This window comes from Crocodylus porosus, unplaced genomic scaffold, assembly GCF_001723895.1.
Source record: "Crocodylus porosus isolate Cpor-Errol unplaced genomic scaffold, CroPor_comp1, whole genome shotgun sequence".
NCBI classification, from domain to species: Eukaryota; Metazoa; Chordata; order Crocodylia; family Crocodylidae; genus Crocodylus; species Crocodylus porosus.
The window spans coordinates 152,652,268-152,664,433 of record NW_017728906.1 but is presented as its reverse complement, the minus strand read 5'-3'; the positions used below and the strand labels follow the sequence as shown (position 1 = coordinate 152,664,433).

At 42.0% G+C, this 12,166-nt stretch overlaps 1 protein-coding gene across 4 annotated transcripts in view; it reads right to left on the bottom strand.

Moving 5' to 3' along the window:
* Nucleotides 1–12,166, bottom strand: part of FNDC3A (fibronectin type III domain containing 3A) — a 222,177-nt gene that overhangs the window by 4,175 nt on the left and 205,836 nt on the right. For all 4 annotated transcript variants that reach the window (XM_019529944.1, XM_019529943.1, XM_019529945.1 and 1 more), the window contains 2 exons: nt 9,247–9,413; nt 2,464–2,591 (listed from right to left, as the gene is read on the bottom strand). In XM_019529944.1, coding sequence (XP_019385489.1) covers nt 2,464–2,591; nt 9,247–9,413 — 295 coding nt within the window. The remainder of the gene's footprint in view (nt 1–2,463; nt 2,592–9,246; nt 9,414–12,166) is intronic.

Genomic DNA, 12,166 nt, shown 5'->3' with positions numbered 1-12,166 from the left:
TGTGGCCCTCAGGTTCTCATTTGGCTGCCACTCCCCCCATTGCTTTGACTACTGTGTCCATTTCCTGCCATCACTGCCGTGGGTGTGGCAGGGCAGGCCAAGACAGATCAGTGTGCTGGGTGTCCTCTTGGCCTGGGGTGCCCATGCAGGGCCATGGATTACATTGGTGTGTCCTGGCCACTTTGAAGTTGGACAGCCCTGGGCTAGACCATGTAGACACTACAGAGATCCTAAGATTGTAGCTATAATGTGGGGTTGGCTGCTACTTTAATGACAATGATAGTGCCAAGATACTCAGGCCCTTCTACCAGCTCTCTTGACAGAAGGTTTTTAACACCAACTAGAGTTATGCTAGTTTCTCCAAACAATGGAAGCTCTGCTGACACAACTGTGTCTACACTGAGGGTTTTGCCTAGAGTTGAACAGCTCAGATGTGTCATGTGGTATGTTATCTAGACAAGTCCAAAGGGTCCAGAAGAGGAGTACGTACAGAAGTTGTAATGCAGATATGAGTCTGCACATGGGTTGCACACTAACACAGCTACTACAGCTTTAAAATGGTTTCTACTGCTGAAGCAGCATAAAGTAGCCCCCAGCCCATAGAATCTAGCACTCACAGTTTAACCTACAGTGGCTGCATCTACACAAGTGGCATTTAGTACTTGCTTATGCATAAGCATTACTGCGTGGTACTGTTGCTGCACAGTTTTTTCCTGATGCTACTGCACAGTAGCTTGTTACTATTGTGCGGTAGCATCATGTCATGGTTAGTGCTTGGCAATGCCACCATGGGGTAGCAATAAGCTACGGCACAGCAGGTTGTTGCTACTGCACTATAGCGTCTCATGTAAATGCACTCAGTATGTATTAAGTCATCCACTGCATGGCAATTGCACAGCTGATGCGAACTGTTGTAGTACCTTTGAGAATCTGCTGATTTACACCACATGTGGTAGTGAGAAGTAAAGCACACCACTTCTATCTTGGGTATTTCAAAAGGACTTCTCACCGAAGTATCTAAAAAGCCAAAAACCTATTTCCATGCAATAAACTGCTTTCATATTCTGCCTCTCATTTTTACAAACTCATGCTTCTTTTAAAATCTATCCTAATATATTGTGCTAAATAATCACAAAGCAGCCCATACAGTCTTAGAATTAATTCTTTCAGCCCTTGTCTATATTAACAAAGTATTGCTAGCACAGCCGTGTCATCTTTTCATGTCATAGCTGATGTGGCCCAGTATATTTATTGGGCAATGCATATCATTCAAATAACAGTCCACCTCCATTGCAAGATGCAATTACAGAGCAATGACCTAGTTTTACTGACATACAAACTGCATTTGCAATTTTGAAGTTATAATGAAGTCAAGAAACAAAATATTTATACTACATGATAACAAATACCTTGCACTACAGTTCAACTTGTTCCAGAAGTGTAACAAATTGATGTTAAATATGTATTGCTATGCTGTAAGTTGTAATTTTTAAGAGTACTAAGGTCCATAATCTACCAAAGCACAGACTACGCTTATCTAATTTGGGCCTATAATAAAATAAAAATGCTTCAAAATTAATTGTGCTTCCTCTTTGGAAGGAAACCTGCTCATTTAATAGTGTGAAACAGAGTATAAAAGCCTAATTATATGTCAATTATCAATTTATAGAGAAAACCATCAGACACTAAATTAGTATTGTGCATCCTCTGGTAAATGCAGACTAATTTGTAATTTGGTATTTGAAACTGTGTCTCCATGTAGTCAAACCTGAAATTAAAATACCCTCTCAGCTGCTTGGCACTGGTGCTTGCAGCATATCTCATGACTAGGACAGGGACATATGACTAGAAACGTAGAGTAGTTTTCTACGTCTGTTTTCTATTCTGACTATATTGCTTATATGATTTCTTTGTGTCGGGTAGAGCCTCTCAGCAACACAATAAAATTTATATTTAGTATAAACACTTACAAACAGTATATTTAATATACTTTCTATAGTATATTTAGTATACTTATAAACAGTATATTATACTTAACACTTTTGACAATATTAATAGTTTTCCTTGAGCAGCTCTTGATGCACAACGGAACATGTACTTTATTCTTGTACTCTTTCTTCCTGAATCTTACTTCCATACTCTTTAATAAACTGCATTTCCCTTTTCTTAAATTCTTCCCATAAGTGGAAGTTTTCTGATGCTAAGATGTCAAGAATTAAATATAATATTCTAGCTATCTAATTAACATAGTAAAGAGATTGAAACCTCCTCCAATATTTATATTACTAAAGGCACTTCTCTCTGTAAATATTTTTGAGGAGGAAATCACTTGGTATCACCTAGTAACCTAACAGTAGCATGAGAGAGAAACAGAACATCACTGTATCATCATATTCTTTATTTTCAGTTAACCTCCACCAATTCTCTCCATAGAAACAAATGCTAGCATTTAATGAACTATACCTGTTTGAATTCTGATTCTTTCCCCACCATAACCTGAAGACTGTAAATGACTGGATCTCCTTTCATTGGCTGCAAAATCTCCCATGTGATTTCACATGTGTGATCGTTTACTCTCTCTATTCTTGGTGCTGAAGGAAAAAAAATAATACATATATATTAGGTTAACTCTATATTATCTCCGGTTAATGCTGTTTCCTACTGAGTTGTCAACTGTAATAGGTTTCAGTGAGCTGTAATATGTAAAAAGTCTGTATCTTCTCTAGTATTTGTCTGTGAAAAACAGAAAGAAAATATTTAGGTTCAAAGGTACATTATCAACTCTCATGTTGGCAGGGCCGTCCCTGCGAGGGGACAAATTTGGGTGACCGCCCCGGGCCCCACACTTTGCGGGGACCTACAGAGCCAACCAGAGTGGTGCAACAACTCTGCGCTGCCGCCGGCTTCACGTCCGGCTGCTTGGGCCCCCTGCTACTGAATCCGCTGCTGAAACCAGTGCATCCCGCCATTCGCCACCCTCCCCCCTCCTCCTACTGCCAAATCTGTTGCCAGCTTCCTCATGTCCTAGGGTAGGGCCCTGCACAGGCTGATTTGCCTCAGGCTCTGGACCCTGCTGGGATCTCCTCTGCATGTTGGAACAGCTCATGCAACGTACATAAGGATTCTACATCACACTGTGTTCACATATATTTTGTTTTCAGCACCGGGAAGCAATGATTTTGATTTGTATAAATGTATATCACATACAAAATGTTAGCTGCCATGCAAGATATTTTATTGTAAAGTGCTTTTTTTACTAGATCTGCATACAGAATCAGTTTGAAATCAGCTAACCCACTCCAAATTAAAGAACTATATATGCTGTATCAGACCAGATGTCCATTTAGTCTGCTGTCAGATTTCAGACCATGGCACATGCTGGAGAGTAAAAACCCTGCAGCAGCCAGATGCAGAAGTCTGCTCCTCTTCTTCCTGCTAGAGATTAGTGTTAGTGTAAGCCCTGAAGGACAACATTTCTGATGCCTTCTAAGAGCTTTATTATCATTAATTATGATAAAGCTGAATAGTCTTGATATAAATAGATATGGATTCCTGTTTGGAATTCTGTTAACCAAATAGGCTAACAGCATACTGGGCTACGTTGCCAGGAGATCCCCTTTATTCAGCACTGGTGAGGCCACATCTGGAGTAATGTGTCCAATTTTGGGGCCCTCACTACAGAAAGGATGTGGACATATTGGAGAGAATCCAGCAGAGGGCAATGAAAATAGTTAGTAGACTGGGGCACATGACTTCAGAGGCTAAGTGAACTAGGCTTATTTAGTCTACAGAAGAGAAGACTGAGGGGGGGATTTAATAGCAGTCTTCAACTACCTGAAGGATGGTTCCAAAGACGATGGATCTAGACTGTTCTTAGTGGTGGCAGATGACAAAACAAGAAGCAAAACAGTCTCAAGATGGAGCAAGGGAAGTTTAGGTTAGATGTCAGGAAAATCTCTTTCACTAGGAGGGTGGTGAAGCACTGGAACAGGTTACCTAGAGAGGTAGTGGAATCTCTATCCTTGGAGGTTTTAAGGCCTGGCTCAACAGACAGTGGCTGGAGTGATCTATTTGGGGATGGCCCTTCTTTGAGCAGGGGGTTGGAGTAAACAACCTGAGATCTCTTCCAACCCTCATTTTCTATGATTCTATAGCTATTCCCTCTTTCTTTTTAAAAAGTTTTCAGTTTCAACATCTTGTCATAGTGAGGTCCACAACTTAATCATTTCCTTTATTTATTATTGAGTTTCCCCACTTCTAAATTTACTGTAATGTCACTTTCTTCTTGTATTTTAAGAGAACAGAAGTTTCCAATTTATCCTGCTCTAGACCTTCATTGTTTTATATGTTTTTAACATGTCCCCTTTCTAAGATGAACAACCTCCATCTTTTCAATCTTTCTTCATGAAATTTTCTAAGTCTTTGTTTATTTTTATTACTGATCTCGACTCCCTCCAGTTATGCAATAAGGTTTTAAAAAAAGACTGATTATCATGGCACACAGCATGCCAGACAAGACCACATAACTGATTTGGACACAGATATTATTCTATTTCCAGTATTATTCTTAACCCCATTCCCTCCTGCATCTTAATGTCTCATTCGTTTTTTGGCTACAGCTGCACATTGATCTTTCTACAGTGATTCCCAGATGTCTCTCTGGCATTGAGATGGTTAAGTTGGAACGCTGGAAGATGTAAAAGTATTATATTTTCTCACATGCCAAAAAATAAAACACGCACCTTGTTTTTAGGAAGGCAGAATGAAGAAATATAGATTTTTCCAGAGTTATGGCCACATACAGTAGGGACAGAGCCTAATCTTTAGCTCACTTACCTCTCTTTTCCTGCTGAAGCAAAGACTACACTTTTAACCCATTCATAACTGAATTATCAACAGCTATGGCTGCTCAGCTGAAAGCTGAAACATTAGCTGCTGTTGAAGACTGGACTCCATGGACAGAGCCAGGATTTTGAAAAAAAAGCTAAAAACAGTCTGCAGGACTATGAAATAAGAAAAGAGAAATCAGGAATAGATAACAAAAAGCAAAATTACAGAAGAAAGGATAGCCTGATTAGCAGAACATCAAGACCACTAAAAAAGAGAAAGGGTAATTAAAACCTGTTGAGTGAAGAGCAATTAGCAGGAATCAAATGGATTATAATGAGCCACAAAGGCAACTGACTCTTTCAGCCCTGCCTGTGTAGAAATGCCACTGCTGTTATTCTGGGCAGGAATCAGCTTCCTCCCCTTATTTTTGGACACACACCCTAATTTTTGAAGGCTAATTTTTTGGGGGAAAGTATGTGGGGTATATGAGTAAATATGGTAATGCTTTTTCTTAGTCTTCATAGGCAAAGTCAGCTCTCAAACTACTGTACCTGGCAGCACAGTTTGGGGAGGAGGTGAGCAGCCAACAGTGGCAAAAGAACAGGTAGGGAATATTTAGAAAAGCTGGACATATACAAGTCCATTGGGCTGGATGAGATGCACCTGAGGGTGCAGAGGGAGTTGGCTGATGCGATTGTAGAATCAATGGCCATAATCTTTGAAAACTGATGGTGTTTTGGAGAAGTCCCAGATGACTGGAAAAGACAAACATCATGTTCATATTTATGAAAGGGAAAAGGGAGGATCCAGGGAACTATAGACCGGTCAACCTCACCTCAGTCCCTGGAAAAATCATGGAGCAGTTCCTCCAAGAATCCATTTCTAAGGAGAAGGCAATTAGGAACAGTAAGCATGGATTCTCCAAGGGCAAGTTATACCTGAACAACCTGATTGCCCTTTATGATGAGATGACTGGCTCTGTGGATGCAGGGAGACCAATGGATGTGGTATACCTAGACTTTAGCAAGGCTTTTGATGTGGGCTTCCACAACATTCTTGCAGAGAAGATAAGAAAGTATGGGCTGGATAAATGGACTGTAAGGTGGACAGAAAATGACTGGAACATTGGGCTCAGAGGGTAGTAATTAATGGCTCGATGTCTAGTTGGCAGCTGGTATGAAGTAGAGTGCCCCAGGGATCAGTCCTGGGGCTGGTTTTGTTCAATATCTTCATCAATGACCTGGAAGATGGCACAGAGTGGACCCTCAACAAGTCTGTAGATGACACCAAGTTATGGGGAACAGTATATATGCTAGAGGGTAGGGCTAGATTCAGAGTGACCTAGACAAATTGGAGAATTTGGCCAAAAGAAACCTCGTGAGGTTCAATAAGGACAAGTGCACTGAGGATGGAACAATCCCATGTAGCAGCTATGCAGAAAAAGACCGGGGGGAGGGGGTTTCAGTGGCCAGTAAGCTGAATATGAATCAGCAGTGTGACCTTGTTGCCAAGAAGGCTAACGGCATACTGGGTTGCATTTGTAGAAGTGCTGCCAACAGGTCCAGGGAAGTGATTATTCCCTCTCTATTCAGCACTGGTGTGGCCACATTTGGAGTACTGCACTCAGTTTTGGGTCCCATACTACAGAAAGGATGTGGACAAATTGGAGAGCGTCTAGTGGAGGGAAATGAAAATGGTTCAGGGGCTGGGACATACGACTTCTGCGGAGACGCTGAGGGAACTGGTCTTATTTAGTTTACAGAAGAGAAGACTGAGGGGGTATTTAATAGCAGCTAGAATGGAGCTAGACTGTTCTTAGTGGTGAAAAATTACAAAACACATAGACAATGCACACGCATGTGTACCCCCTGAGATTGGTGGTGAACCCCTAAAAGAAATGCCTGTGGGCAGTTGCTGCTCGTTACCCCACCTCCTGTTGCTGCCAGTATCTGCCAGCATCTGTGGGTGGTCACCGATCACAGTTTAGAGCTTTCCCCCCTACCACCGATACCACTGCAGCTGCCTGCGGAGCTCCCCACTCACTGCCGCCACGTCCCCGCCGCTGCCTGCGGGTGGTCACCGTGTCCCTTCAGGTGTACACATCATCCCTGACAGAACAGATGACATTACCAGGAGCAATGGTTGCAGGTTTCAGCAAGGGAAGTTTAGATTAGGTATTAGGAACAATATTTGTTCAAAATCTGGGCCTGCTCCCACCTTCCCTGCTGCAGTGATAGGGGGAGGGGAGGAGCAGGCCTGGGTCCAATGCGGAGGAGAAGCTGGCACGCCTCAGCAGGGGGAACAGCGGGCCTGGGGCAAGCCGGTGGCGGTGGGGGGACAGGAGGAGTGAGGGAGAGGGTGGGGGAGAAGTGCACCTGGGCTTGAGGCGGGGAGGAGGCCTGCTCCTCCCCTCCCCCTGTCCACTGCCAGTGGGCCAGCTTCTGCCAAATATATTTGTATTTTTTGCTAATATATACTTAGTGATAATTTTATCAAAGCAATTTGTAAATATTACTAACATTAATGTTATAGAAATTTACAGAAACCTGAAACAAGTAAAGGACTTCACAGATTCACAGAAGTAGGGTCGGAAGGGACCTTATAGATCATCATGTCCAACCCCCTGCCCTGGGCAGGAGAGAAAAACCGGGCTCAAATGACCCCAGCCAGGTAGATGTCAAGCCTCCTCTTAAAGACCCCCAGGGTAGGAGCCAGCACCACTTCCCTTGGAAGTTGGTTCCATATCCTAGCCACCCTGACTGTGAAGTAGTGCCTTTGGATGTCTAGTCTAAACCTACTCTCTAACAACTTGTGGCCATTATTTTTTGTTACCCTGGGGGGCACCCGGGGGAACAAGGTTTCTCCCAAACCCTGCTGGTCCCCCCTAGTGAGTTTATAGACAGCAACCAGGTCCCCCCTGAGCCTTCTCTTGTGAAGGCTGAACAGGTTAAGGTCCCGTAGCCTCTCTTCATAGGTTCTGCACTGCTGTCCCCGGATCATGTGGGTGGCCCTCCTCTGGACCCTCTCAATGCTGTCCACATCCCTTCTGAAGCGCGGTGCCCAGAACTGAACGCAGTACTCCAGTGCAGCCTGACCAGTGTCACATAGAGGGAGAGGATCACCTCCTTGGCCCTGCTTGAGATGCATCTGTGGCTGCATGACAAGGTGCAGTCAGCCTTACTGACTGTGACCTTTCATTGTCAGCCCATATTCATCTTGGAGTTAATAATGACTCCAAGATCTCTTTCTGCAACATGCTCTTGAGAAGGGAGTTTCCCAGCTTATAAGTGTGCTGCTGGTTCTTACTGCCCAAGTGCACTTACTTTCCCAGGCACAGGACAAAGTTAAGTTTGTTTTCTGAGAGGGAACTGAGTTAGTTACACTAACATATAAGATGATATAGTTCATATTCACAGTGTTAATACGTGACTATATGAACAATGAGAGTAATACAAATATTTACATATTTTCTCTTACATGGTCATTTTCATATGTAGCCATACATTTTTTGTATTTGAAAGACAGTAAAGTAGATTTCAGAACATTAAATATTATATATAAACATATGCACATAGTGGCACACATTTATATGGAGCATCATAAGTGGAAGTTTTCTCGCATGCATTTAGGGAGACCTTAATTAGCCAGGTTACCAGGAGCCTCAAAATGTTAGATTTCTACCATGCAATTTCCTAAAGGAATTCCTAAAGGAATACCACATTATACTACTAAACAAACTTACTTCTAACTTTAACAGAAAATTAAATTTGCACCTTAATAGAATGGTACATGATATGTAATCTTGTGATCCAAGCCTAAAACATGTAAACTCTGAAAAATGTAATCTTACATTAAATCATAGAGATGTTAATGCTACCTTTATTTAAGTTCTTTAAATGCATCTGCTACTGAAATCTCTGGACAATACTGCGCGCTATGTTCAACTGCAAGATAAAGAGGATTTGCTGAAATTCCTAGAAGTGAATTTTCATTGAATAATGAAAATTCATTCAAATTTTCTCCCCCCAAAAATAAAAAAAAATTGAAAGCTAAATTTGGCGTTGAGGCCTAAGTTATTTGATAATGTCCTTAAACCAGGCATTGGCAATGTTTTTAGGTTGTGAATCTGAGTGACCCAGTTCATGTCTGAGGTAGATGGGTGGGCACTAGGGCCCAGCTATTGTCACTTTGGCACTTGCCATTGCCAACAGTGGCAAGGGGAAAGTGCCAAAAGCCACTGAAGCCCCATGTCTGTGGGCTGGGTCTAGCCAACAGACCATTAGTTACTGACTCCTGCCCTATACTACAAGCTTGTTCATCATGAAACAAGATGAGTGACATTCATTTATTAAGTAAAATAAGAAAAAAAAATATCATGACAGTTTAAAAAGAACACGTGAAATCAGAAACCATTACCTTTCAAGACAGCTGGAACAGATTTGGGAGTAGTGAAGATATATTCTTGAGAAAGAGGACCTTCACCAGCCTCGTTACAAGCTTGAATACAGAATCTGTAGGATGTTGACTCACTGAGTCTTTGTACTTTGTAGGTATGACATGGTCCTCTGTATAAGGATACAAACCTGAAAGCAGAAAAATGTCTGATTTTAAGCAGATGAAAGGGTGTGTAAAATCTAAAAAAGTCTAAGGTTTGCTTGATCCTGGCAGCTCATGAGACTAGCATGGATAAGTGCACCAGCTTCTGTAGCAATTGGAAACAAGGCATTGCATCTGGCCACTTTTGACTTTGCAGTCAAAAGAATCCATTTACAGCTGGGCTCGTAAGGGTAACCTTTTCCCAATTCCAGAGCAGGGAGGAAACTTGCATGGCTGGAACAACAAGAAGATGCATGAACCATTCCTCCTGGTTTCGTGTTTTATTTTGAACTCAGCCTTATCAATTTCTTCTATTCATGAAACCTAATGAGAAACTCACAAATATTTCTTTAAAAGTAAAATAATGATCTGACAGTGATATAGAACAAGAAGTTCAGTTTCTAATGCTAGCTTTTAGGGCTGTGTGAAACTTCATCAGCTGTTTCGTTTCAACACTGTTTTGACTCATTTCAAGGTTGAAACAGCAAAATCTAAACAAAACAAAGGGCTGCGAAACAGCCTCAAAACAAAATGAGGCTAGTTGAAACATTTCGAAAGTCAAAATGTTTCCACCATAGTGCTGGGGAAACAAAATCAGCCCAGCTGGGCTGACTGCCCATCCCCCCCAGCTCTAGATGGCATGGGTGTCCATGAGTCAGCCCAGCTGGGCTTCTTTTCATCCCTGGTGCTGGATGTCTGGGCTGATGAACTCAGCCCAGCTGGGCTGACTGCCCATCCCCCCCAGCTCTAGATGGCGTGAGTGTCCATGAGTCAGCCCAGCTGGGCTTCTTTCCATCCATGGTGTTGGATGTTCTGGTGCTGGATGTCTGGGCTGATGAACTCAGCCCAGCTGGGCTGACTTTCCGTCCCCAGTGAAACATCGAAACAGCCTTTCTGTTTTGACGGAATGGAATGGAACAGCTGTTTTGAATTGAAATGAAAATCAAAACAGAATGCTGTTCCATCGAATCGTCAAAACTCAAGGCGAAACAGAATGGTGCCGTTTCACACAGCCCTACTAGTTTTCTATTGCTCAGGTCTTTGGAATAAAATTTTAAGTAAAAAGTGTTACAGACTGTCTCTTGGCAAGCATAACTCTAAGGTACTTTTTGGTACTGTCATGTACTTGAGAGAGATGGTAACTTTTTCTTGGCGTATGGAAACAGGACAGCAGCTTACTGTGATGCTTCCCATCCCTTTCTGCTTCTCAAAAATGCATGAGACTGGATTTCAGCTAACCGCAACTCTGGAATACTTCTTATTAGACCTAAGAAAGAGCCAAGCCTTTATAGTTCCATCCCATTGCTCTTCCATATTTTTATGAGGAAGGTGTGACATGTGGCCTAAAGCCCACATTTCGGGGGGAGCGGTGTCACAGTTGCCAAAGCTTGAAGGGGTTTTCTAGGTTGTATGTGCTCTATGATGTCACAGCATTATAGAATCATTGAAAAACAAAGCTGGAAGGGACCTTAGGGGGTCATCTAGTTTAACCTCGTGCTCAAGGCAGGATGATTCCTATCTAAATCATCCTATAAAAGTGTTTGTCTAACCTATTCATTCTTAAAACTGCAAGAGCAACCCTGTCACATGACTACCAGGCACAATGGCCAAAAAACACCAAAAATACTCTGCTTTGCCACACATAAAGCAGGGAGATGAGAACACTGTCAATGCCCTTCCACTTCTGCTTGTTAAAATGCACTTGGGATATCCCAGGAAAAGGACCATGCCCCCCAAGAAGAGTACCATGCCCTTAGCCTGTTAAGGCAGGCTGGTCTGAAAGGCCAATCTGTTTAATCTTAACTTTTCAGGGCTCAAGGATGCAGCAGTGGTTTGTCTCTTTTAGTGACTGTAGAACAGTATCATCACCCAACCATTCATAGTTTCATAGTTGTTAAGGGCTGGAAGAGACCTTACAGATTGTTGGGTCTAGCCCTCCTATTCATTTTTTTTGGAGTTGGGTGAGGTGGGGAGGCGGTTGAATATAACTTATTCTTTGGTGGTACTGAGGACAAATACCCTGCTGCGTGGATTCCCATTTCTATTTATCTTTATTTTGGGGCTACTTCTACTTAGTAGAACCCTAATAATGTGGCATACTACAGATATACTACTTGTTGACTCATATTAAAGGAGCACATTGGTATGGTATTATTTTGTGTTTTGTTATTTAAGAAGAGGGTTATTTGCTAATCCCTATTTATGGTTTGTTCCAACAGAAGAGAGGGAGAACAACTGCTAGTTTACAGAATATTTTTTACTAGAGATTTAAAATTAAATTCCACTACTCTTTTCCCAGGTAAAAACAGTAGGAACTATATTAGAATCCATTCCTCATCCTAAACAAAGCACATCAAGCTAACAGAACCAGATCAGATTTAATATGGAAGAAGACTAAAATATTGTTTTTAAATGTCAGGAAACAGAAGACCATGCTGGGACAAGACACTCCATGCCAACATCAAGCTACATACAACAGTTAATATCTTTATTCTCTTATACTTTCCAGTGCTGAACATCAGACTCTTTCCTCTTTCTTCTTAGAATATGTCTTACATTTGTTTTAGTCAAATGTACTGTATCTTCTTTCACTTGACATCGCCTCACTGGAAAGATTTCATAGACATCAGGGCTGGAAGGGACCTCGGGAGATCATTGAGTCCAGCCCCCTGCCCAAAGGGCAGGAAGTCAGCTGGGGTCATAGGATCCCAGCAAGATAAGCATCCAATTTACTCTTGAA